Genomic DNA, 25,898 nt, shown 5'->3' with positions numbered 1-25,898 from the left:
ACAAACAAATCAACCCATGATACAGCAGTCACACATGAAATACAACTACACACACACACACACACACTCTCACATGTGTATAAAGAATTACAACATGTGACTGGATTTTGGAAAAACGATCCAAATCGCACATTAGAAGTTTCGAGACAACGGTTTTAAAGAATTCAAGCCAGCATAACTCTCCTAGGATAGCAAGCACGCGTATGACATTTATGCACTTGTCAATTTCATGCCCCACCCCCGGGGGGGGGGGGGGGGTGGGGGAATACAGGGGATTTGACAAATCGTAGTGTCAAATTCCCCACTGCTGGGGCAAAATCGGCTGTCAAATCCCCACTATGTCCCCACCCCCATAGTAGGGGATTTGACAACACCTCAAGGATGACTAAACGTATATTTCATGCATGCGACTAGTATAATAAACCTGCCCTGTAGCTAGTAAAATTATAACAAGTGTAATTTTATTGTTTAGAATTGCAACTACCGAAAATCGGTCAGTGAATTGGATAACTGTCAATTGCCCCAGGGGTGGGGACAAGAAGCAATGCCAAATCCCCACCTGGGGTGTGGGGACGCCCGGGGGTGGGGACGCCCGGGGGTGGGGGGGTGGGGCATGAAATTGACAAGTGCATTACACAAAAGATGCATCAATCTATTACCTTTCATGCCACTTCCAGTACTTGTAGCTGCTTGTAGAGTTTCCCACCAAATAAGATGGAAATCTGAGCAGTTTGACGAGCGAAGTAGTATCACGAGTGCTCACAAAGTGGTGGGGGGTGGAGAAGGGTTAGACCTCATAATGGAGGCAGACCACGATTGGAGCCCAGAGACGAGATTACAGGGCTGTGTTGGCTGATATGTAGCAAAATCCACAGAAAAATGTCTGGCCAACATTATCAGGCTGTCCATCAGTAAACCACTGGTTCTTGCCAAGCCAGGCCCTTCACAAGGCCTAAAACTGCCACTTGAGCTCTACACACCACCCAGAAAAGACGTCTGTTGAAACCAGCCTGGAGTAGTTTGAGTAGTACCGAGTGTAAAAACTAGTAGTACAATAGTGTAGCTATCCACTGGTTGTTAGTTTGATTTTGCTTGATGTGCAATTTGGATCGGTTTTGTAAAATCTGGTCACATATACTTTCCTTGAGAATTCCAAAGAATTCGAGTGCCATGAATGTACAATATTCCATTTTTAAGGAATTGCAAAATGAATTAGAAATAAAAATGTGCCTTGCTGCAGTCAGGAAATATGATATATAGCTAAACGTTTTTGTAATTCTATTTATTAAAGTAAGAAAATAGTACATCTTAAATAGTATATCTTTTTGTGTCAGTAGTGCTACACATATACACTCACTACACTATCACTGTACGTATAACTGTGTTCATTTCTTTTCCTGAGCTTTATGTTTTACATTTCCATATTGCATAAGAAAGGGGGATTAAAATACTTTATTTATTTACATCAGTACACTGAAACCTGCTGTCTATTCAGGTCACATTTGGACTATGCAGGAGATTGCATGTAAGAATGACACATTTACAACTGACTAGTCTAAGAAGTCCTACACTGAAGGTACAGTACTGTACTTCTAAAAAACCAATGAAACTATTATACAGTGACAAGTTACTACAGTGCATACTATCAGGTATTAAAGTACGTATCTAGATACATGTAACTGATTTGTTGCTTATAAGTTATATTTAGATCAGTATTATGACGCATGCCATTATTAATATTAGCAGTTAAGTGTGAAAACCATGGAATTAGCTACATATGAGCAAAAGCTAACATTGGTGAATACTAACAAAACAGTCTTGTGGTATTATTGTAGGACTCATGACCAACCCACAACACTCTAAAGAAACATACCAGCTATGACAGTGAGATGTTATAAGCTACAATATCAACACCAAGTTTGTGTATATATTCTATAAGTAAAAACAATACAGTTGATCTTGCACTGTATCTCATAAGACACAAATCAAACCGTACTCCCCAGAGACAGTAATCTTTGATTACAGAGAGGATGGACTTACAGAATTTGATCACACAACACACACACTAGCTACACACACAACACACACACACACACACACACACACACACACACTAGCTACACACACAACACACACTACACACACACACACACACACACACAAACACACACACACACTAGCTAAATACACACAACACACACAGCTACGAAATCATTGCAAGATTCTCTGAGCATCTTGGCAACTTTTGCTATACTGATTTCTTTTTCATCATCCTGGTCACACAAATTTGGTTGTGGTAGGTAGGAAATTCCGTTATCCATTATGAACAACACACAACCATACTCATTTCGTACATGTTCATTCAGCTATCTACAATGCAGAACTACAAGGAAATAACCAGTTCAGTGTTTTGACTGCATCACTAGTCTATGAGTATTGATTCTATCATAAATATTCACCTTGGCTATACCATAACTTTTACAGTTTATGGATATAACGAAATTCTCTGGGTTGAAAAAACATCATGTGAACAGTGGACAGAAAACAGGTTCGGAGTGACCTATAATGTAACCGAAATAATCATGCCAGAAGGGACCACTCTTCTCAACCACTGCCTAAACTACAGCAAACACACAATGGAAATTCAAATTCAATTCGATGTGTACAAAACAAGCATACAGTACAGTATGGTGTGCTATGGCTATACAACTTCACCAGGTTCCAATTCACTATCATCACTATCATATTGACTTAACATCTGCAGACCACTACACTGTGGTTGGTGTTTGGACATCACCTGATCTTCACTGGATGAGATCATGTGAGCTTCACTGGGTGGGATCCCATTAGATTGGATCATGTGGTTAGACTGGACCATGTGATCAACACTGAATAGTGGTACAGGAGTATTTACACTGTGTTTCATTGGAGTGTGAGGAAATTGGGTGGTTGTGTTACTACAAGATGTTTCTACTGGTTGACTAGACACTGGTGGTGCTATATCTTCAATGACATAACAGTCATGATCACTACTTGGCGAGGGTGAGTCTATCACAATTGTCTCTTCGTTAGATTGTAGAGGTGACTTTGGATTGTTTACAACAACTACAGAACAACAAAATACCTAAACATGTGTGCTAGCTACGCATATCAAACACTACAAGTACAGTATTACAAGCTATTTGTACAGGTGAGCTACAAACTGTGAAAAAGCGTGTATGTAGCTATGCATTGTATATTCTTAGCAAAATATCTGTACCATAGGCAGACATACATACTGTATGGGTTTATTTCTTTGACAACAAAATTTTCCATCGATTTATATAAGTACCTTAGTAGCTACTTATCTATCTTAGCAAATGGCAAACGGTATGTGGTAATTTCTGTCAATTTGTATTCCACTTAACAAATTCTAACCACAATGGCACCTATTCTCTTTCAAAAGTTTAAAATAAATCTGTTCTTTGCCTTTACCATTTATGCACAACAAATTCTTAAGTAAAAGAGTTTGTTAACAGTTAACCAAACATAGTACACACCACACAACAGCTCACCAGTGTCCACAGCAGGATCATAGATGACATAGTCAGTTGGGGTCATGTCTGCAATACACACATGCAACACAGGATACTCCATCACTGTCTTGTAGGATAAGTTCCTCCTCAAGTTTTTCGTAGCATCCAACTTGTAATATCTGCAACAGCAAGAAGTGTTATGCATGGATATTTTGTATACCATACAGAGAGAAACTTTGGTGAATAGCCAGCTAAATTGCATTTGGTGAAATAAACTTCGGCAAATTCAAGCTCAATATTTAGCCATCAAGATACTAATCTGAGTGAGGCACTACGAGTGATGAATTTAGAAATTTGCTGCAAATTCACTAACGTTTAACCTGCCAATCAAAGTTTATCCCTGCCAAAGTTTCCCTCTATTTGGTATTGAATGTTAAACGTACTATAGCATATTCACGTTGAGTTGACTCCTCAAAAACATTTAATAATTCATGGATAGAATTACACAGGGTCTTGATTTCTGGCTCATTCTGTAGTACTACTTGACCCACTAAATATTTTCATTCAAATGTGTCCAATATTTTATTTACAACCAACCAAAGTTGTTACCATACATTTCCCATAAGGAAGTCACAAAAGTGCATAGTCTGGTATGGCTTTTGTAATGGAGCCAAACTGCGAATGTATGCTATTCACACCTTTACTGTCAGCACTAATCATTTGGTTGGCTGAAATGTTATTATATTATTTCTCTTGAGAAGAAACTCGCTTTTCTACTTCAGCTGTTTTCTCAGGAATCAGCTCAACGTGAACCCCTGTATTATACGCCACTACTACAGTACAAACACTGTATGGGGTATTTGCTATTTGTAGTTGTAAGATTGGGAAATTAGCTTGGTAGGAAGTTTTAGTACCTGGTCCCTTTAAACTGTTTCCTTTCCACCTTCATGAAGATCTGGACATTGTCAACACCTCCTGATGACAAGTACTTCTGCAACCTACAATAAAATACATTAACCCTTCGAATTGTGAAATACAAGTAGACTAGGGCTGAGCGATATTATCATTTTAATGATATATCGCAATATTTTGAGAGTATTGATATCATGATATTTTGTTATTAACTATTGTGATACCATTCCTATAGTGTCATTAAAAACTCATTTGTTATGCAGTACTAGGCTAAGAATCCTTGTAAGTAATATGGCCTACCCACATGGCTACCCCTGCTTAGAGGTGTGAACACCATAACATAACCTCGAAGTTACTGTAAACAAGGATGCTACCACCTTTAAGACTTCTTGCAGGAATGCTGAGCAATAAATGATGTAGCACCAGCTATGATTGACTTACGTGCAAGTATCATGAACTATTCAGTATCAAGAATAGTGGCTTTAGTATCAATCGTGATACTAAAATGGCAGTATCGCTCAACCCTAAAGTATCTTCCACCCTTATATTTGGAAGAATGCGTAAGCATTCAAAACATTTTTATTTATTTTATTTATTTATTAATGCTTTACAGCACAAGTGCTGAAGGTCTGTAGGGCACCTGGTCCTACAGCCTGCTCAAAGACATTTTAGTTGGCTTGTTATCAGAAACACAAATGGCTAAAGTTAACATTCAATAATGCATTACCAAAGCATTTTATATGTACCTAGTGTATGCACAATGTAAACGTTGGAAATTTAAATTATTGAAGCCCCTCCTTGTATGAACATTAGGTCAGCATTGAAAGCGGGTCACTACTGCTGCCTCTGTGGATGAACTACTGACCTAAACAGTAATCCGGATGGGACCTGGTACAACAACAGAAGATTTTGGTACAGACATAATGAGTAGATAATCTGGACCTTAAATGACCTGCATTAAATATCTATTTTGTATGTACTAGTACGCACCTGTGTCTTATAACTGGATCAGATTCAGTCGGATGAAGATATTTCTCTAACAAGGAGTTTAACGGAATGTGCTCATCTATCCTGATCAAACACAACACAATACACACACACACATCAAGACACACGGTAGTGTGTCGTGCGGCCCAAGAAGCCGGCGCGCAACCTCGTGAGTATATTGACAGGAAGAAAGAAAATGCAATTTTCGCACCTCCGTAGCTCTGTGCTGCCTTGATGAAACAAGACAAATTTTGCTGTGTACATTCCCTCCAACTTCAGTACTCCACATTCCAAATTTGAGCGAAATCGCTTCAGGCATTCCTGAGATATGCGACTTCAAAAATTGGCTTAGTTTCTTCGTTTTTTTTTTTTCTTCTTATTTTTCTTCCTCTTTTCGCACACTTACAAAAACTGCTATAAAACGCGAACGCGTTATCCGATTGCCTTGAAATTTGGCACACAGAAGGGGGGTATAAAGGCGCATCTCGGTACCAACTTTGGCTGGAATACCATAAACAGGCAAAGAGTTATGAGCGATTATGCACGAAAAATAACACCAATATGTTGTCACGCCTACAGGGTAAACCGCGTATGGGAAGAAGCTGAAAATCGGTGGGTGAATAGGTTAACTATTGAACCTCAAACCTTTTGTGGTTTGTAAGAAATCGAGCTAAAAACCAGGAAGATACAGCAAAAAAATCAACAGTGTGTAACAATTATGCAATCGAGTTTAGCTAATTTTTAATATTTTTATTTTATTATTATTATTATTACTAGGACCGCGTCACATACAACCAAGTACATACACCAATGTGACAGCCCCGCGGTGAGGCTATTAGGTGATGAATGCATTATCTCCAAATAAACTCATTATGTCACAGTAGTGACAGATATAACACAATAGTGGCATCGTAACTAAAGGCCACCAGTAGCTAAGTGCCAGTACATCATTGGTGTGGTAATGGCACAGTGATGTGTACAAAATATATGTATACAAAACATACAGGAGAGAACTATACATTATTGCAGTATTGTTTGCAGCAATACATTATAGGCAACATCACCATGCAGATAAAAATTATTAGCCAATATACAGCAATGCATATCAACATCAACTAGAGCTAAGTAAGGTTCATCAGTGATGCAGCAATGGCACAGTGATGGGTGACACACTATAGTTATGCATACACAACTTTCAGGAGATAGCTACACAATGCTGTAGTCGTATGCAAGCCAGATGAACCAGATAAAGGAAGACAGCCAAGCCACTAGAGCCTAGTAGCTACGCCAGGTGAAGGCAAAAAAGATTAAGCACGTATTGAATTGCCTGACACCAACACAAAGAAAGTTCGCCATGCCAGCTGCACAAGACAAAATTGTTTACTTGTATTTTATATGTAACTGTAAGCTTATTGTAAAGAGCGTGGCATATGTCAGTTTAATGTTTTCTTGTATTGTTTATTTACGTGAATGAATCCACTGGCAGCTGGCATGGAGACTTGAGATGTTACAAACATAAAAACTTACTTGTAATCTTCTTGTTTACACAAGTGGCTTCTGGCTCTCCTGCACCGGCATCACTAATCTTCTTCGCGCAATATGTAAGTAATTAAGCAAGGGTGTGGTACTGGGCGTTATATAGAATTACACGTATGGTCAGGTCATCAGCACAAACAGGAGCGATGATTATACGTTTGTGCCTTCATTCACAGGCGAATCTATCCCCGGTTAGTTCATGTCTCTAGGCCTCGTAGTTTTCTCAAACATTAATTATTAATTATTTATTTATTTAATTATTTATTTATTTATGACGTAATTTTAACCGCGTTTCGTATTATTCTTAGTACTTGGTTGTATAATTATGCTTGCCATGCCTACCAGATAAACCACTTGGGGTAATGCTTTGAAAATCGCTGTACAGATGGAGTTATCATCTTAGAAAGGCTCTTCAATGGTGTAGAAGAATCAGACTTAAAGCCACGGAGTTATAACACGAAATCCAACTTGGTGTAGCAAGTGCGAGATCGAGATACTCTAATAGAGCAGTCATCCTAATAGAGCAGTCACCCTGAACAGAATTCAAGAGATCAGTTAGAAATAAGTAACCTGTATAGAGATCAGCTACAAACAAATCACCCTGTAGAGAGTTCAGCTACAAACAATTCACCCTGTTCGGACATCAGTTAGAAGAAGTTTTCTTGTAGAGAGTTCAGTTACAAACAAATCATACTGTTGAAAGATCAGCTAGAAGATGTCACCTTGTAGATAGTTCAGTTACAAAGAAACCACCATGTAGAGAATTCAGCTACAAACTAGTGACCCTGTAGATTCATCAGCTAGAAGAAGTTACCTTGTAGAGAGTTCAGCTACAAAGAAACCATTCTGTAAAGAGGTCAGCTGCAAACAAATCACCTATACAGAATTCAGCTACAAACAAATCACCCTGTAGAGAGATCAGCTAGAAGAAGTTACCTTGTAGATAGTTCAGCTACAAACAAATCATCCTGTAGAGAGATCAGCTAGAAGAAGTTACCTTGTAGATAGTTCAGCTACAAATAATTCACCCTGTACAGAGCTCAGTTAAAAGAGGTTTCCTTGTAGAAAGTTCAGCTACAAACAAATCACCCTGTAGAGAGATAAGTAAGAAGAAGTTACCTTGTAGATCGTTCAGCTACAAACAATTCACCCTGTAAAGAGATCAGCTAGAAGAAGTTACCTTGTAGAGAGTTCAGCTACAAAGAAATCATCATGTAGAGAATTCAGCCGCAAACAAATCATGTATAGAGAGTTCAGCTACAAACAAATCTCCCTGTAGAGAGATCAGCTAGAAGAAGTTTCCTTGTAGAGAGTTCTGCTACAAACAAATCACCCTGTAGAAAGATCAGCTAGAAGAAATCACCTTGTAGAGAGTTCAGCTTCAAAGAAACAATCTTGTGAGAGTTCAGGTACAAACAAATTGTCCTGTAGAGAGATCAGCTAGAAGAATTTACCTTGTAGAGAGTTCAGCTACAAAGAAACCATCATGTAGATAGTTCAGGTACAAACAAATCACCCTGTAGAAAGATCAGCTATAAAAGAAATCACCTTGTAGAGAGTTCAGCTACAAAGAATCTATCGTGTAGAGAGTTCAACTACAAACAAATCACCCTGTAGAAAGATCAGCTATAGAAGAAATCACCTTGTAGAGAGTTCAGCTACAAAGAAACCATCATGTAGAGAGTTCAGCTACAAACAAATCGGCCTGTAGAGAGATCAGCTAGAAGAAATTACCTTGTAGAGAGTTCAGCTACAAAGAAACCATAATGTAGAGAGTTCAGCTGCAAACAAATCACCTGTAGAGAGTTAAGCTACAAACAAATCTCCCTGTAGAGAGATCAGCTAGAAGAAGTCACCTTGCAGGGAGTTCAGTTACAAAGAAATAAACCATGTAGAGAGTTCAGCTGCAAACAAATCACCTGTAGAGAGTTCAGCTAGAAACAAGTCACCCTGTAGAGAGATCAGCTAGAAACAAGTCACCTTGTAGAGAGTTCAGCTAGAAGAAGTCACATTGTAGAGCTACAAAGAAACTACCATGTAGAGTTCAGCTGCAAACAAATCACCCTGTAGAGAACTCAGCTACAAACAAATCGCCCTGTAGAAAGATTAGCTAGAAGACGTTACCTTATAGGGAGTTCAGCTATGAACAGATCACCCTGTAGAGAGTTCAGCTACAAACAAATCACCCTGTAGAGAGTTAAGTTACAAAGAAACCACCATGTAGAGAGTTCAGCTGCAAAAAAAATCAATCACTCTTTAGAGAGTTCAGCTAGAAGAAGTCACCTTGTAGAGAGTTAAGCTGCAAATAAATCACCCTGTAGAGAATTCAGCTACAAACAAATCACCCTGTAGAAAGATCAGCTAGAAGAAGTTACCTTGTAGAGAGTTCAGCTACAAAGAAACCACCATGTAGAGAGTTCAGCTGCAAACAAATCACCTGTAGAGAGTTCAGCTAGAAACAAGTCACCCTGTAGAGAGATCAGCTAAAAACAAGTCACCCTGTAGAGAGTTCAGCTAGAAGAAGTCACCCTGTAGAGAGTTCAGCTAGAAGAAGTCACATTGTAGAGAGTTCAGCTACAAAGAAACTACCACGTAGAGAGTTCAGCTGCAAACAAATCATCCTGTAGAGAGTTCAGCTAGAAGAAGTCACCTTTTAGAGAGTTCAGCTACAAAGCAACCACCATGTAAAGAGTTCAGCTGCAAAAAACTCAATCACCTTGTAGAAAGATCGGCTAGAAGAAGTTACCTTGTAGAGAGTTCAGCTGCAAACAAATCACCTGTAAAGAGTTCAGCTAGAAACAAGTCACCCTGTAGAGAGTTCAGCTAGAAGAAGTCACATTGTAGAGAGTTCAGCTACAATGAAACTCCCATGTAGAGAGTTCAGCTGCAAACAAATCACCCTGTAGAGAACTCAGCTACAAACAAATATGCAGTGTAAAAAGATCAGCTAGAAGAAGTTACCTTGTAGAGAGTTCAGCTACAACGAAACCACCATGTAGAGAGTTGAGCTACAAACAAATCACCTGTAGAGAGTTTAGCTAGAAACAAGTCACCCTGTAGAGAGATCAGCTAGAAACAAGTCACTTTGTAGAGAGTTCAGCTAGAAGAAGTCACATTGTAGAGAGTTCAGCTACAAAGAAACCACCATTTAGAGAGTTCAGCTGCAAACAAATCACCCAGTAGAAAGTTCAGCTATGAACAGATCACCCTGTTGAGAGTTCAGTTAGAAACAAGGAATCCTGTAAAGAGATCACCTAGAAGTATCGACTTGTAGAGAGTTCAGCTACAAACAAATCACCTGTAGAGAGTTCAGCTACAAACAAATCACCCTGTAGAGAGTTCAGCTACAAAGAAACCATTCTGTAAAAAGCTCAGCTGCAAACAAATCACTTGTACAGAATTCAGCTACAAACAAATCACCCTGTAGAGAGATCAGCTAGAAGAAATTACCTTGGAGAAAGTTCAGCTACAAAGAAACCATTTTGTAAAGAGCTCAGCTGCAAACAAATCACCTGTACAGAATTCAACTACGAACAAATCACCCTGTAGAGAGATCAGCTATAAGAAGTTACCTTGTAGATAGTTCAGCTACAAACAAATCTCCCTGTAGAGAGATCAGCTAGAAGAAATTACCTTGTAGAGAGTTCAGCTACAAAGAAACCACCATGTAGAGAGTTCAGCTGCAAAGAAATCACCCTGTAGAAAATTCTGCCAGAAACAAATTGCCCTGTAGAAAGATCAGTTAGAAGAAGTTACCTTTTAGAGAGTTCAGCTACAAAGAAACCATTCTGTAAAGAGCTCAGCTGCAAACAAATCACCTATACAAAATTCAGCTACAAACACATCACCCTGTAGAGAGATCAGCTAGAAGAAGTTACCTTGTAGATCGTTCAGCTACAAACAATTCACCCTGTAGAGAGAGCAATTAGAAGAAGTCACCTTGTAGAGTGTTCAGTTACAAAGAAACCACCATGGAGATTTCTGTAATCAATATATGTGACCGGATTTGCGAAAAGGGGTCTTCCACACACATCCAATTCCGTAAACGTTGGAGACCATAACTCAGTGTTCAAGTAACATATTAACCTGAAAATTTCACCATGTATTCAGCTATAGTGGTGCTCACCACTGCCCAAATATCAAGGCAATAGCTCTTTCCAATCTGAAGTTATCAATTGTCAAAGTTGGCAAATTGGATGTGTGTGGAAGACCCCTTTTCGCAAATCCGGTCACATATGTATTATACAGTATATATAATTTGTATATAGATTTACTGATAAAATATTTAAAGTACATCTACTTCATCTTTTCTTCTTCCTGTAGTAAAGAAAAAAACATAGGTTAAAAAAGTCCCAAAGCTGGCCATAAGCCGGCTTTGGGGTATACAAATACAAAAAGAAATGAAATCTAATCCAAAACAGCCAAGCTGTAAAAAAAGTGTGCGGCCCTCAGAAAGGCTATGGTGGAAAAAGATGTGAAATCCAAGGTGGCGGCCAAGAAATGGCTGTGATGGTAGGTTAATGGTAAAAATTTTAAAAATGACAATTTAGGTAAATTTTGTGAAGCGGCACAAAAACTCACCTGAATTGTCGTTATTAAAATTTTTACCATTAACCTACCATCACAGCCATTTCTTGGCCGCCACCTTGGATTTCACATCTTTTTCCACCATAGCCTTTCTGAGGGCCGCACACTTTTTTTACAGCTTGGCTGTTTTGGATTAGATCAGCTATTACATTAACACATACCTAACATCTGTATACTGCACATCAGCATTGGGAAACACCCACTCCACCATCCATAAGATCACATTCTTCCTGTTGTACATAAATAACAACAAGTGTTTAACTATTCTGTTAACAAATAAGTTCAGTCAATATTAGTGACGATGCAATGAAAAATTTAAATACAATGTAATGCTGACCTACACATCAAAAAAGATGCACTGTAATTCACCTGAGCTAACTGTACAGTGTATATTAGGTGACAGTCTGAATTCCAGTTACTAGGGCTTAGGACTGTGACTATACCCCCTTTGTTTGGCAATACTACTGCTTTCATAATTTAAACTTTTGGCTACGTAAATGATATGGCTGTAGAATTATAAAAACTTTCAGTGGAGAATTTAATGTTCCTACTAAAGAGGTATTGGTGGTTGCTAAGAGAGGTCTATTACCAAAAGAGTGTAAACAAAACAACCAACAATGCGTGCATGCAGTATTGCAAAGGCAGACTAAGTGTACATCCACTTACTTTTGATCAAACATGGTCTGGTTCTGAAGACGTTTGGTCATGGTAGACTCTTGATAAAAGAATGATATATTTCTTCGTCTGCAAGCATTCTTCAATTTTGAGGGCTGAAAATGCAAGAGGCATACAGTACATACATACTGAACATACATAAGTGTGTGCATGTGGCCACAGAAACCACAGCCACTACATTCCTGAGAATTATCCCTTAAGCCACTTATCGTTGATATTATGTTCTCATTGCTATGTCTCACCGCCTAAATTTGGTCATTATTATGACATGCAAAGTCTTCACCGCTATTCTATCTACATAGCTAGGCATAGAGGAAGGTAGGCCAGATGAGCTGTAGGCCCACCTCAATGTCAGGAAAGAGGGCTTTAACCCTTTCATTAAGACAGTGGGAAACAGATCATCTTACCATTCAGCTTACTCTAATAAAACTGTCGGGTGAGATCGTAATGAACAATAATCTACCTGCTGCATAGGCTAACCTTCTTGATCTGAAACATAATTCTTTACTTAGACAGCTTGAAAAGCCATGTATTGTGGGCTAACTGATAAACATTTGTGAGGCTGGTAGCATGAATATCTATTCACACATACATATGTATAATATATATTATAGTACTGTTGGTGTTAAGTTACTGAGGTTGACATACAGTAGATTTGAAATCAATGGATGCTTGATACACTATTATCAGCCACGATGACCTCTGCACTCTTAACTAACAGAAGAGATGGAACTTACAGTCACTGCTCGGCTCCTCAACACTTTGTCTCTGTGAGTCGAGTCAACGTATGATCCTACCTCCTCTAAGAATCGATAATCTGCAATGAGATGTACGTAGCAATAATTACTGATATTAAAACCCATTATTCTCCTAATGGGCACTTAACTGCAGTTGTAAGGTTGCTGCATGCATGGCAAATAATTTGCACTATACCGTATAGCCAAAATATTTTGAGGGGCAAGATTTTCGAGGTTGAGCAATGCAAAAATAATCTTTTTTGCGGATTCGCAAACAATCCAATATGTAATATATATAGAAGTCTAAAATATTCAAGGATAAAATTTTCACTGCTCACCGTAAAAACCTTGAAAAACTGAAAAAATTCCCCCTCAAAATATCTAGGCTATACGGTATTACACATGAGAACACAAAACAATAAATGGTGCCTACTTATCATGGTTGATAAGGGTATGTGGACAACTCCAACACGAAGCGCAGCTACTCTAAAATGGCTTCACAAGGTACAAGGCTACTAACAATTCACTAAACAAAATGGTCTTCAGCAGAGTGCTTCACACAAAGGATTGCACAGAAATTGGTCTCCAAATATCAATACATATGGTGGCTACAAATCACACCATTCCAAGATAGAAAATTCATAAACACTTATGACAAGTTTTTTTATTAGGCACACGTGCTTAACAAATATACGTTAATTGTGCGAACATTCACTAGTGGATGATACCCTACCAACTCTACAATATTAATAGAACTAAAGGTTACAATACAACATCAACTTACTATCAAGTACTACTATATACACAAACAAAAACAGTAAATTTTGTGCATCTTATATTTGTGCATCTTATATTTGTGCATTTTATATTTGTGCATTTTATATTTGTGCTTTGTAGGTGGTTATGTTACAGGTTGTGCATGAATAAGTGCAAGTGTATCTTATACACAGTTCAACTCGACTGATTTAAGACGATGACTCTGCTGTGATGGGGGAACTGTGGACATGGGTGGATATTGTATTTTGGTAGCCTCTGTCGTATCTGTTTCATGTAAAAGCCATACACAAGAGAATGAGATAGCCGTAAGCAACTGTGCATCATATAGGCGAAGAACTGAGTGGCATAGAGCTCTCCTGTTGGTCCCATTGTTCCAATCAGAAGGTGCATTACAGGAAACAGCATGTTGGCAACTCCTTCAATACCTCCTAACATCAACAGTGAGACAGCTGTTTTTGTTTGTAAATGAAGTTTTTGTACTAATTTTTTCAGCCTTTTTGCCTCCACTTCTCTAGCATTCCCCATTTGCATTCTCTCTTCAGCCTTCTTATTTGATTGATAGGTTTTATAGTATAAGAATACATTAGTGGCCATGATGAAAGCAGTTGAACTGATTCTAAGAGGGCCCAGGATTGCACGTGCCAGCAAACTCTTTGCATAAGTAATTGTTCCAAATGGCCAATGTATAGGATGATGGGAAAACAAAATCAGCACCACTGCCAAAATGGCTGACACAACCCAGGTGGCTACAACCATACCATGCACTACTTTAGTCGTCATGATGCTTCTGTGACGATAAGGGTAACCAATAACAATCACACGTTCGGCAGCTAAGGTTATAAACAGCAAGTTGGTTATGATGAAGAAGGTTAAAGTCAGTGGTACTGTCACCCAGAACAACACTTCCCCTACTGTATCTGTGTTCAGATCAAGTAGATATGTGATCATGATAAGGTTCTCTGTGATCAGCTGGTAGACTGCTTGAACAATATCAGTGAACAGTAGGTTGGCAACAAGGAAGTAGTACTTAGAGTGTAGAGCCTCAGTCTTCTTTATGATACAAACAACAACCACTGCTGGGATGATTACAAGAATCGACATTACCAGTGTCAGTAACATCTTAAGATAGGTAATAAACAAGGGAACTTCAATGCTGGAGGTGTCCAGTGGTAGAGATATGTTGGATGACCAATTGAAAGACTCCATCCCTCTCTTTAAAAGCTTGCTGTCCTCACGTACAATCTCTAGCTCTCTCTACACTCTAGTTCACTTCAACAAAGTGACAGTTTACACCTCATTGTAATATAGCTACCAGTGGTTGACTGATTACCAAGCATACTTGTTAGTGGTGTGTTGAAATGCTGTAACATTAAGAATGTGTTTGTAGTATTGCTCAAGGCACTGCATAGTTATGGATTTATAAATACTTTATCCTATTCACATAAATCCGAAAACACTAAGGGTAATTGTGACTTTGTTTCATTCTACATGATTGATCGTGACTTCCCATCAAATATGTATTGCTTGATTGTAGACTCTTTGAACTGATTGTGGGTTTCAATTATTTGTCTTGACTGTAGACTTTTAACTAATTTTGTTGCCTGGACTGTGGACTGATTTTTGCTGTGGTGCATCAACATATAGAGCATCTACAGTTGGTGAATGCAATAATTTTTATTGAAGCACTGAATAATCAAATGATAAGGTATCACAAGTATTGTAGATGATTCTTCAAAGTGATAATGGCATTACTAATAAAGAGAAACAGTAAGGGGAGGGACTATATAGGTTGGAGTGGTGTATTGCTACTTGTGTACGCCTCAAAACAGTGACCTCGTGATATGTATGTCTTGATATTTGTGGTAGGTATGCAGTGGAATTTTGTATCCAATGACCAGTCGCAACAAGGCCATGCCAGTGTCCTCCTTTGTGTCCCATTCATCTTTGCTGACAGCGAAAAGTCAATTTGGCAGTAGCACGTGATGGCTTCCCTTCGTATCGGAGATTGTCCATACTTTTCATAGTGGCTGTTTTGATTGCAGAGGTACTTTTCAAACAGTTATTGATTCATATTGCTGTGTAACAGGTTGAACATAGCTGACAATGAAGTACTCACTTTTCAGACGATAATTGATATAACGGGGCGCACGGCACCATTTCTTCTTTCGGTATGCATGGATTGCAGAGGCATTTTTCGAACAGTTCTTGATCCGAAATGCTGTGTAACGGGTTGAACATAGCTGACAACGAAGCATAATGGATACTTCACTTTCCAGACGATAATTTATATAGCTGGGGGGCGCGGTGTCATTTCAGATGCGGTATGCGTGGGTTCACCAGTTATAATAATTATTTACAAAAAAAGTTAACAAACAAGTACACAGAAAGTTTGAAATTTTCAACTAGAGTAGGGACCATAGCACATCGATAAAAAGTACTGAAACAAGCTGGAGTAGTGCACAATATTAAATCACAGTAAAACAATAAGAAGTGTTATATCCTTACTGTGCTCTTCCTCAGTACATTTTATCAATGTGCTATGGTCCCAACTCTAGTTGAAAATTCCTAATTTTTCTGTGTACTTGTTGTATATACAACACATCCAGATACATATCTATCCATGTACTTAAATTTAAAATCCTGTATGAGTAGGAGACAACAATGTGAGCAGCCTGCTCAAACAGGGATCTTATAGATTTCTTTGTCACTTGGCAAGCACTAGCATTAGCCACTTGGGCAATTGTGTCTGGCCTAAACTACCAATCTCGATGGAAATAAGTCAACAGTTAAGCCAGGAAGCTGAAGGTCATGTTGTAAACAGTTATATCGGTCTTCCTTCCGAGCTCTAGCAGCCACTGGGTATTGATGGGGATAGTTAGTTTAAACAAACAGATGGAATTATTAGAAACCAACACCAAGTCAGGTTTGCTAAGGGTGGAGGAAAGATTGGTTGGATGCTAACATGTATTACAATCTGGGTTGAACCAGACAAAACATGAACTGTTTTTATTTAATCGCACACAGGAGAGACGGAGAAATACTAGAGAACACAGAATATCAACAAATGCTAACCGCTGAGTAGGTGGTTGTCGGAGAACTCGGTCTGGCTGACGAATGCGGTCTTGCATCTCTTCCCATCACAATCCCGCTCGACTTTGTGCGCCTTGACACACCCAACACTGTGTTAACATGCGCACGTGATACTACACATGAAAGCACACAGACTCCACACCTGCAGGTACGCACATCACATGCAGGACAACGATACTTCGCCTCACTGCTGTGACAAATATGACAAGAAGTGATATTGTTTTCCCTTTCCATTTTATCAGGTCTTGTAAAATAAGCGCCTAAATTTTGTGGGCGAGCTCTGGCGCTTATTGCCACTGTGTTGCGGCATAGCGGCAGGGCTGATGTTGATGTTGATGTTTCGGGGTATTAATTATTTGTCGTCTGGTCATAGATCGTTGAGGTGTGTACTGAGCAGAGGGCTGAGCAGTGTGAGCAGAAAATCACAACGCATTCCTTAACTAACAACGAGGTATGTAACGTTTTGGTAGCTTGTCGATGTACTTATTTAATAATGGTACACAGTAATGGGTTTGCACACATACAGTACGTACCCGTACCGCCATTTAAAGTTGTGTGTAACATAGGCTAAGGCTACTCCAAATAAATTAAATACTTCTCATCCACAGTCAGCACTCGTTTTATTCCGTATTCTTCTACAGTTTCCGGTAGTGCTTACTAGGTATGTGGCTTAAAAAGTAAAAACAGTAATGGAAAATGGTAGGGGAGGTTAGGCCACTCCAATTGGTAATTATGTTTCTGGTCCTCTGAAAATGAGTCCTAGGTGCGGGCGGGCGGAATTCAGCAACGAAGCAACAATGAAGTGACTGCTCAATTAGAGTACTTTTTGTGATTTACTGACTGTTCTATTAGAGTATATCGATCTGTACTATGCGCCATGTCCATTTCTTGCAGGTTTTCACTGATAAAATACAAATTATGGTTAGATTTAGCATACTTGTTGCAGCCCAATAGCCGAGTATTTGTTTCTGAAATCCAGGTTTTTCAAAAAGCTGATGCGGGCATTTTACCCATGTATCTCGTGTATTTCTGAAATTTAACATTCTCCAAAAAAGGATGCGGGCGGTTGACCAGAAACATAATTACCAATTGGAGTGGCCTTACCAATTGGAGTGGCCTTAGGCCGGGCAAAGTTTTAATATCATCACAAGTATCATCAAGGGTTTTTCAAAAACATACATGCACGGGTACAGGGTGAAAGTCGCACAGTAAGCACCACTCTCCAGCTATTGACACCGATCAGAATCAACAGTATCAAGCACGCTAGTTGTATGAGACCCTTATTTAGTTTCTCATTCACCACCCGTATCCTTCTTAGGCTACCGCCATTATTTACTCTGTACATGCTCAGAAGAACATGTGATACCAAACGGTCATAGTTTGTATTGAAACACGACGGTGTTTTTTTAAATTAACGCTACAGTGCACTATGCATCACCAGGAGAACTTGGAAAATGACTGCAGTGGATTCTATTTTTGACAGTTTTTCAATATTCAACTGAAATCCCGCTATGATGAAGTCAATAGAGCATGATTGCAACTAAAAATCAATGTTAATTTGTGGGAGGAAAGAAAGAAAATTTGGACATCAGTGTAGTAATATTATAATGGACTAATGGTATTGCCCTCCCGCCCGCACCATAATGATTAGAAAGACTGGATGAGAAACTAATAATTATCAAATAGGGGCCTGAAGGTGAGTTTGAGGTGAGCTAGGGTTGGAGGTTGCACTATCGTCCGAGTGAAGCTAGCTTGCTTTGAACACCAAGAACTTACCTCAATACAGACAGTGAAAGACATCATTATGCTTAACTGGCAAACTTCAGTTAGGGTTAAGGTCGGGTTCAGCTTTGGGTTCTTCTTCACACTAGGTTCCTTCTTCAACAATGTAGCAACCTTTGTGGTTTGCACTCAGATATAAGGTAGAAAGCAAGGGAGTAAGGCGGTGGCTCAATGGTTGCGAGCCCTGGCTAGAAGTCCCACTTTATAACCCAGCTTTTTTTTGTTTTATTGTACATTTTTGTCTTAAGTTTTTAAACCAGGCGCACGCCCACAAAAGACCGGCTGTGGGCAAAGTATCAATATCGCGATATTTTGTTATTAACTATCATGATACCATGCCTGTACATTATTGTCATTAAAAATCCATTTGTTATGCAGTGCTAGGCTAAGAATCCTTGTAAGTCATAATCTGGTTACCCCTGCAGAGAGGTGTGAACACCATAACATAACCTCAAAGCATGTGTTACAATAACTGTTACTGTAAACAAGGATGATAGTGGCTAGTTCACAATGTAGCACCAGCTATGATTGACTTATTTGTAAGTATCGTGAACTATTCAGTATCGTGAATAGTGGCTTTAGTATCGATCGTGATACTAAAATGACAGCATCGCTCAGCTCTAGTGTGTGTGTGTGTATGTGTATGTGTGTTTACCTATCTACCTATGTTTGTCCGTACGCACCCACATGGACAAAATTGTTAAATGGTAAAAGCAACTTTTACGTAAGAAGTAAAAGCAAAATGAAGTCTGTATTAAACTTCCGCACAGGTAAACATTGCTCTGAGGTGGTTTTTTTCGGTGGTCTGAAATACGGGTGTGGCGACTCTCCTCAGACTTTGTGAATTACGTTCCCTTTGGGTTTTACAGGCATTTAACAACTGAAAAACAACTGTGCATACCTCATAGACTACCAGGAATAGCCTATCCCTTCGAGTTGGAAAGGGGGTGTATCCCTACATATGCAAACAAAAATGAAGAGCAGCTTTGAGGCTTTGTTGAGAGAATTTGTGGGGAAAAACAATAGTCAAACTATAAAACAGTTTAGAAGATACTTCTGTGCATAATGTATTGTTAAAAGCGGTTTGTTTAACAAGCGTTTCTTTAGCAGTGCATAGCAACATAATTAAAAATTTCATGAATTACGAAATACGAAAATTACAATAAATTATGTATTACACAACCAAAAATCTATTGGCTAAAATGGTAATGCATAGTTGATTAATTCCAAGCTAGCTACATGGCACGTGGTTTTTAGAAGTAGCACAACATCAACTTGTTTTGGTCTGAGTTGCAGTGTGACTTTCACCCTGTACTTAGCACGTACCTTTTGTATTAATGCTTTACAGTGACCAGCACGTAATGGGGACTAAAATGTTCTATGCATTTCAGAGCCATTTATCAGCTAGATTTACCTTTTATGTTCCATATGCAAAAATGAATATAGCTATGGTCACTACCATTTACAATAGACCTGTGAAACTGGACAAAATGTCATAACTGGGTACTGAGCAGATCATAACTGTTGGTTATCTGGTTTACCGACATTTTTCTGCAAATTTTATGCTGCACCGCATGTAAGCTATACATGCCCTTAAAATTTGTAATACAGTTTGTCAGATTGTCCTTATGGTGGCCAAAGTATACGTAATAGGCACCAAGTGATTATACCTAAAGCTGAATTCTACTATGTAAAGTGTGATATCAATGTTAAAGAATGTGAAGAGTATCTAAAACGTACATTTTGGAGTAAATATCTTAAGAGATCGGTTAACCGGTTATGCAAAAAATAACTGGCAACTGGAACAACAGGTCGGTTAATCGGTTTACCTGGTAAGGTTTCACAGCTTTATTTACAATTAATTATCAAACTATTGTATACGTCTGTGTGTGGAATTCTTGTATATCACATTGATGCATCTATTGTTACTAGCCACGCATCTTGTGTGATTTCTATGGTCTGGAGGTCTCTAATAAATTGGGTTGTATCTTTTATGTAAGAGGAGAGGATTTGTACAAATAGTCGTAGCCAGTAGTCTAGAAACTTTGATATGTTTTCTGTTGGGCTGTTACAGATCAAGGCCATTGGTTTTGTATTGGCATATTAGTTTTGTGAGTCATTTTAAGTGAGTAGAATCTAGGGTCTTCCTGTAATCACAACTCCTCTTGTTTTCAACCTATCACCATCAAGCAATAGTGGTATGTTAGGGGTGTATATAACTACCTTATTCACAACTCAATGTACATTGGAAAGGTTAAAAGATCCCTTTTGCAGATCATAGATTTGCAATCACTGGGCTTGTTTGTTCCAATTTCGTGTTCAAGTTTACTGATGTATTGTCAAATGGTGCTGCCCACAATAGCTTAGTAACTTTCGATGAATATATAAACTATGGTAGTATTCATATTGTTTCTCTGAGTGGGGGCACAAAACTATTATACTTAATCTCTACCACCTCACTCCTGTTGCATCTTGCCAACTTTAAAAAATATAACAGGCTGGAAATTTACTTGTTATATACTTCATACAATAGATGCTCTTGCATGTCATCATCTAGTTAAACCAGCTGTTCTTAGTTGGTAGTATAAGCCATGTATAATGTGTGTTTGTGGTTTGTGACATGATTCAATTTGATCAGTACAGTATCATTGCAATGGCTGTTTACTTGTACATTAAATTTATAGCTTAGTTGGAGACATCGTAATGATTCGATCTCAGTTTACTCAATACAAAGGTTTAGCCACTTTTCGAACTGTAGGATGTTTCCTACCCAAGCAGCATTCTTCTAGTACTATTGACAACAATCACATAGTGAGATCTCCATTTAAAGCAGTTCAAATTCCTGAGACAAATTTTTACAGTCATGTATTCCAGCACTTTCCCAAGTATGGCAAGAAGACTGTTCTAATAGATGGTGTTACAGGAAGGAAGTACTCATACAATGAAGTACAGGAGTCAGTGGTTAATATGGCATCTGGTCTAGTGAGGAGTGGTATGCAGAAGGGAGATGTGTTAGCACTAGTTTCTCCCAATAGTGCAGAATTTTGTACAACATTCTTCTCTACAATTGCCATGGGAGGGATCATGAGTACTTGTAATCCAAGTTACACCTCAGAAGAGTTGGCTTACCAGTTTAAGAACTCAAACTCAAAGTACATAGCCACCATACCAACCTTGCTACCAACAATACAAGAAGCAGCTAGTAAAGCAGGTTGTGTAGAGAAAATAATAGTGCTGGGTGATGATGGAGGTGTGGGAGAAGGGAAGGATCTGATATCCTACCAGAGTTTAGTGAAGGACAGTGGATCAAGATTTCCGACTGACATAAAACTGGACCCAATGAATGATGTCGCAATAATCCCATACTCCAGTGGTACTACTGGAAACCCAAAAGGAGTTGTGATGACTCATTACAACATGTCGTCTTGTCTTGTTCAGTTAGAGCACGGAGGTCTCATCAGTGACTACTATCGTACAGGAAGGAATCTATGTGTCTTACCATTCTTCCACATGGCGGGTTTGTTAATGAACATGACTTGTGGTTTACATGTTGGGTCAACATCAGTCACCATGCCAAAATTTGAACCAGAGCATTTTCTACAAACTATATCACAATATAAAGTCACGTACACAAATTTGGTCCCTCCACTGATTCTGTTTCTGGCCAATCACCCGATGGTTGATAAATATGACATGTCCAGCTTAAAACACATCTCATACAGTGCAGCTCCGACTGGATTCAAACTAGCTACAGCAGTTAAAAAGCGACTAAACTTGGACTGCCTACAACATGGTTTTGGAATGACTGAAATTGGTATAACACACTTAACTCCACAAGATGTATTCAAACCAAAATCAATTGGGCTACAATTCATGCACAACTTGTGCAAGATAGTGGACGTTAAAACAGGAACAGCTCTTGGTCCCAACATCCCTGGAGAACTTGTGATACAGGGTCCACAGGTACTGTATGTAAAATGTGTTCCATATTGATGTGGTTACTACAGGTAATGAGAGAATACCTCAACAATCCTGAAGCAACTAAAGCCACTATTAAAGATGGATGGTTCCATACTGGTGACTTAGGTAAGTATTGTGCATGTCATTAGTGTATTTACTATTGCTATGGGCATACTATATCCATAGGTTATTATGATGAGAATGGGTACTTCTATGTGACTGACAGACTAAAGGAGCTGATCAAGGTGAAAGGTTTCCAAGTAGCTCCAGCAGAACTGGAGGCTCTTCTCCTTCAACATCCCCACATTTCTGATGTGGCAGTCATAGGTAAGGGGATCACATGATCCAGATTATGTCAGTAGTGTTACTGTACAAGGTGTTGATGATCAGAAATATGGTGAGCTTCCCCGAGCATTTGTGGTGAGGAGCAGTGATGAACTGAGTGAACAAGAAGTGGAGGATTTCGTAAAGGGACGAGTAGCAGAACACAAGCAGTTAAGAGGAGGAGTAAAGTTTATCAAACAAATACCGAAATCACAAAGTGGAAAGATATTACGAAAACTATTGAGACAATAAAATTAATGAATGAATAGTTGGCCTATTAAAAGTTGTACATGCATACTGTTGTAATAGTATCCATTTTCCCCATTGCTACGTATACATAGCTATTCTATGAAATTTAATCCACACATCTTTTGTGTAAATTATATCTACGACTACTTGATTACACAGTTATTGATATTGATTTTGGTTTTGCTACATTTTAGCTCAATGCTTATTAGAAATAGAAGATAAAGTAAAATCCCTCAGAAAGGACAACATGAAATGTGGATACAGTACCCATACTGATACTTTTGACCCGGACATGGCATCTTATTAGGAAGGCTTTTAACAGAATTTGCTTACCTATCTCAGTTTGGTCTTGGGAAAGAATGGACCAATCATCCAAAATAGTTTTAGCCATTAACGCATTGATATACAGTTTCAGGGGGTAGTAGTATTAGTGGCAGCTGTAACAGTATAGTGAAGCATGAGATTATGTTGAAGGACCTATATAACCTCGGTGACCTATGTAAACTGTAGCTGCTAGTACATTTTAAAAATCAACCAGTATCTGTGGACCGTGGTCCTCCCGATTAAATAATATCTGACAGCAGGTGAGTTAGCTATCAACACATAATGTGCATGAGACAGAGGAGACAGCTGTCTCCTCTGTCTCTCTCCTCTATCTTTTCTTCACTCCTTGTCACAGCTGTCTCCAATAGAGGAGACAGCTGTGGCAAGGAGTGAAGGGGGAGGTAGAGTAGCAGTGCCAGGAAAAGGGACCACTTGTATCACATGAAGGATGCAAAATCTATCAACAGTGTCAAATAATCTATGCACATATATGTTGGAACTTTATCAGATTAAAACTCGTTTTCACAATTGCCTATAATTATGTGCATGAACCTACCAATCTTGATACAGATTATGTGTGCAGTATCAGCTGTGTAAGTCTCTAGTACAACCTCCACAATATACTACCAACCACTGCAATATACAGCTATAGCTCCCCTGAATCATCCTTGTCCTTGTGTGTCTACTACTGTACATGTGTTTGATTTCATAATATGATTGACTTCTAAAATCTGTAGCTTTCTATACGTATGTACATATGTATGTGGTAGTGGCAGTTACTGCCTTTTTATAAGGTACGCCTCTCCTGCATCAGCTCCTTACATTCATTCTATATAGATCTGCCTTCAGATATGTAAATCCTCACATATTCCCAAGAGTTCAAACTATGGCTGCACACAGTATGAATAATACAGTTTGTAATATTAGGAAAATTATTGTACTGGCAATGAATTTAACAACATACTCTTGACTTAATTGTTTACGACAGAATACCAGGTCATAAAATTTAATATAGATAATTATGTGAGTATAAATATACTTATACAGTACGTACAGATAAAATCTTATACACAAAGGTTTTAACCTACACATCAGTAGCAAGTCATTCATCATACAAATTTTATCTAAAATATAATTGTATACTCCATTTGTTAAAATTTTTGACACGGCATAATGTTCCAAACAATCAGATACCTGCCTAGCAAAATGTTTTAGCGCTACATCATAGATGCTTGTGCCACATTTCTTACCAACAACTTTATGGTACATTACATGTGAGAGACACAAGGAGAACAGGATTACCAGGAGCTATGGGATACCTGGAGATGAGGGACTATCTGAAATGCCGGTATGAAATTGTTGACACGTGCATTAGTTATCTCCTGCATAGTTTCCATCTTGTGCAAGACAAAAATAGCTTCTCGTGTTGTGAAAAACATTAAACAGTGAAGAGAGAAGTGACCAAATAGCCTAAAACTGTGCCTATTTTGTAATACCTAGAGTATTACTCTTGGTAATACAATACTACATGAAAATAAGCAAATCTCACATGTGTCAGAGTCTGAAGCCAGAGCAGGGTTTCTTAGTGAAAATCAATAGTTAACATTAGTGCTATACTTATTAGAGTTTAACGTATTATCTGATTAGAAACTAGTCCTTATAATTTATTTGCACAATACTAAATAAATATGGTACACAACAGCAATTCTCACAGCACAGTCAGTTAGTTATAGTTATTTGTCTGAAGTTTTGATAATAGGGATGACCTAGAGAGTCATGCCAACTTGGACAAGGGACATACTCACAACCACCATGATTCAGCCAACAACTAAACCAGGCATTCCTAGCACCCATGAACTGGAGTCTTAGATAGTCATGATCTTGCAGCAGTACTTCACTTGTGTGCACAATGCAATATTATTAGGTCTAACAAATTTATATATAATATTATGTTTGGCCCTACTGAAAGACCATGTTTTCTCCCTTTTGAGGAGAGGTTACACTGTTAAAACTGATGTGCTATGGTAGCACCTAAAAACGCTATGATAGCATGTAATGCACTATGTTGGTATATTGCAGGGCCATCTATCTTTTCTGTACATTAAACCGATGTGGTGCATGCATATGTTTGCTTTTACCAAACAAGCAAATTTTGAAATAGTCAATCAAAGATACATACATACTGATTGTGACTCATTTTGTATACAAAGTTGTCATATGAATATGATTGTGCAATTCATATTATACCTTTAAAAAATTATGTATACCTGGCAGGATGAGTCTGGATGACCAGAAGCATAATTATTATTAGTAATGTGCAATATGTGATATTTATCGATATATCGTGATATGATATAGAATCTGTATTATCGTGATATAAGCCTAGGTATAGATTTTAGCTATAATTAGAGAAAACGTACCCAAGATGTCATTGTACACTGTA

At 38.5% G+C, this 25,898-nt stretch overlaps 3 protein-coding genes across 3 annotated transcripts; 1 reads left to right on the top strand and 2 right to left on the bottom strand.

Moving 5' to 3' along the window:
• Nucleotides 1-2,637: 2,637 nt before the first annotated feature.
• LOC136257680 (box C/D snoRNA protein 1-like) lies at nucleotides 2,638-17,102 on the bottom strand. The gene is made up of 9 exons (XM_066050970.1): nucleotides 16,959-17,102; nucleotides 16,799-16,905; nucleotides 12,950-13,029; nucleotides 12,204-12,307; nucleotides 11,699-11,767; nucleotides 5,418-5,498; nucleotides 4,430-4,513; nucleotides 3,555-3,694; nucleotides 2,638-3,105 (listed from the first exon to the last, which is right to left on the bottom strand). The coding sequence occupies exons 1-9, from the start codon at nucleotides 17,048-17,050 to the stop codon at nucleotides 2,702-2,704; spliced, it is 1,161 nt and encodes a 386-aa protein (XP_065907042.1). The 5' UTR covers nucleotides 17,051-17,102; the 3' UTR covers nucleotides 2,638-2,701.
• On the bottom strand, nucleotides 13,901-15,175 carry LOC136258310 (adrenocorticotropic hormone receptor-like). The gene has a single exon (XM_066051633.1). The coding sequence runs from the start codon at nucleotides 14,930-14,932 to the stop codon at nucleotides 13,901-13,903; it is 1,032 nt and encodes a 343-aa protein (XP_065907705.1). The 5' UTR covers nucleotides 14,933-15,175.
• Nucleotides 17,079-23,324, top strand: LOC136257679 (probable 4-coumarate--CoA ligase 3). Its single transcript, XM_066050969.1, has 5 exons — nucleotides 17,079-17,267; nucleotides 21,283-22,561; nucleotides 22,606-22,684; nucleotides 22,745-22,885; nucleotides 22,935-23,324. Exons 2-5 carry the CDS (start codon nucleotides 21,302-21,304, stop codon nucleotides 23,132-23,134), a joined length of 1,680 nt encoding a protein of 559 aa, XP_065907041.1. The 5' UTR covers nucleotides 17,079-17,267; nucleotides 21,283-21,301; the 3' UTR covers nucleotides 23,135-23,324.
• Nucleotides 23,325-25,898: the final 2,574 nt, after the last annotated feature.

Source organism: Dysidea avara, chromosome 6 (assembly GCF_963678975.1).
Source record: "Dysidea avara chromosome 6, odDysAvar1.4, whole genome shotgun sequence".
NCBI lineage: Eukaryota > Metazoa > Porifera > Demospongiae > Dictyoceratida > Dysideidae > Dysidea > Dysidea avara.
The sequence above is the reverse complement of the archived record's forward strand: the minus strand, read 5'-3'. Positions and strand labels throughout refer to the sequence as shown.

Coding starts and splice junctions, on each gene's coding strand:
- LOC136257680 (XM_066050970.1), bottom strand. CDS start 17,050: ATGGAAAGGGAAAACAATATCACTTCTTGTCATATTTGTCACAGCAGT. Junction 12,308..12,949: donor TGAGGAGCCGAGCAGTGACT/GTAAGTTCCATC, acceptor TTGCATTTTCAG/CCCTCAAAATTGAAGAATGC. Junction 4,514..5,417: donor GATCCAGTTATAAGACACAG/GTGCGTACTAGT, acceptor ATTTTATTGTAG/GTTGCAGAAGTACTTGTCAT.
- LOC136258310 (XM_066051633.1), bottom strand. CDS start 14,932: ATGGAGTCTTTCAATTGGTCATCCAACATATCTCTACCACTGGACACC.
- LOC136257679 (XM_066050969.1), top strand. CDS start 21,302: ATGATTCGATCTCAGTTTACTCAATACAAAGGTTTAGCCACTTTTCGA. Junction 22,685..22,744: donor GTTCCATACTGGTGACTTAG/GTAAGTATTGTG, acceptor CTATATCCATAG/GTTATTATGATGAGAATGGG. Junction 22,886..22,934: donor TTCTGATGTGGCAGTCATAG/GTAAGGGGATCA, acceptor TTACTGTACAAG/GTGTTGATGATCAGAAATAT.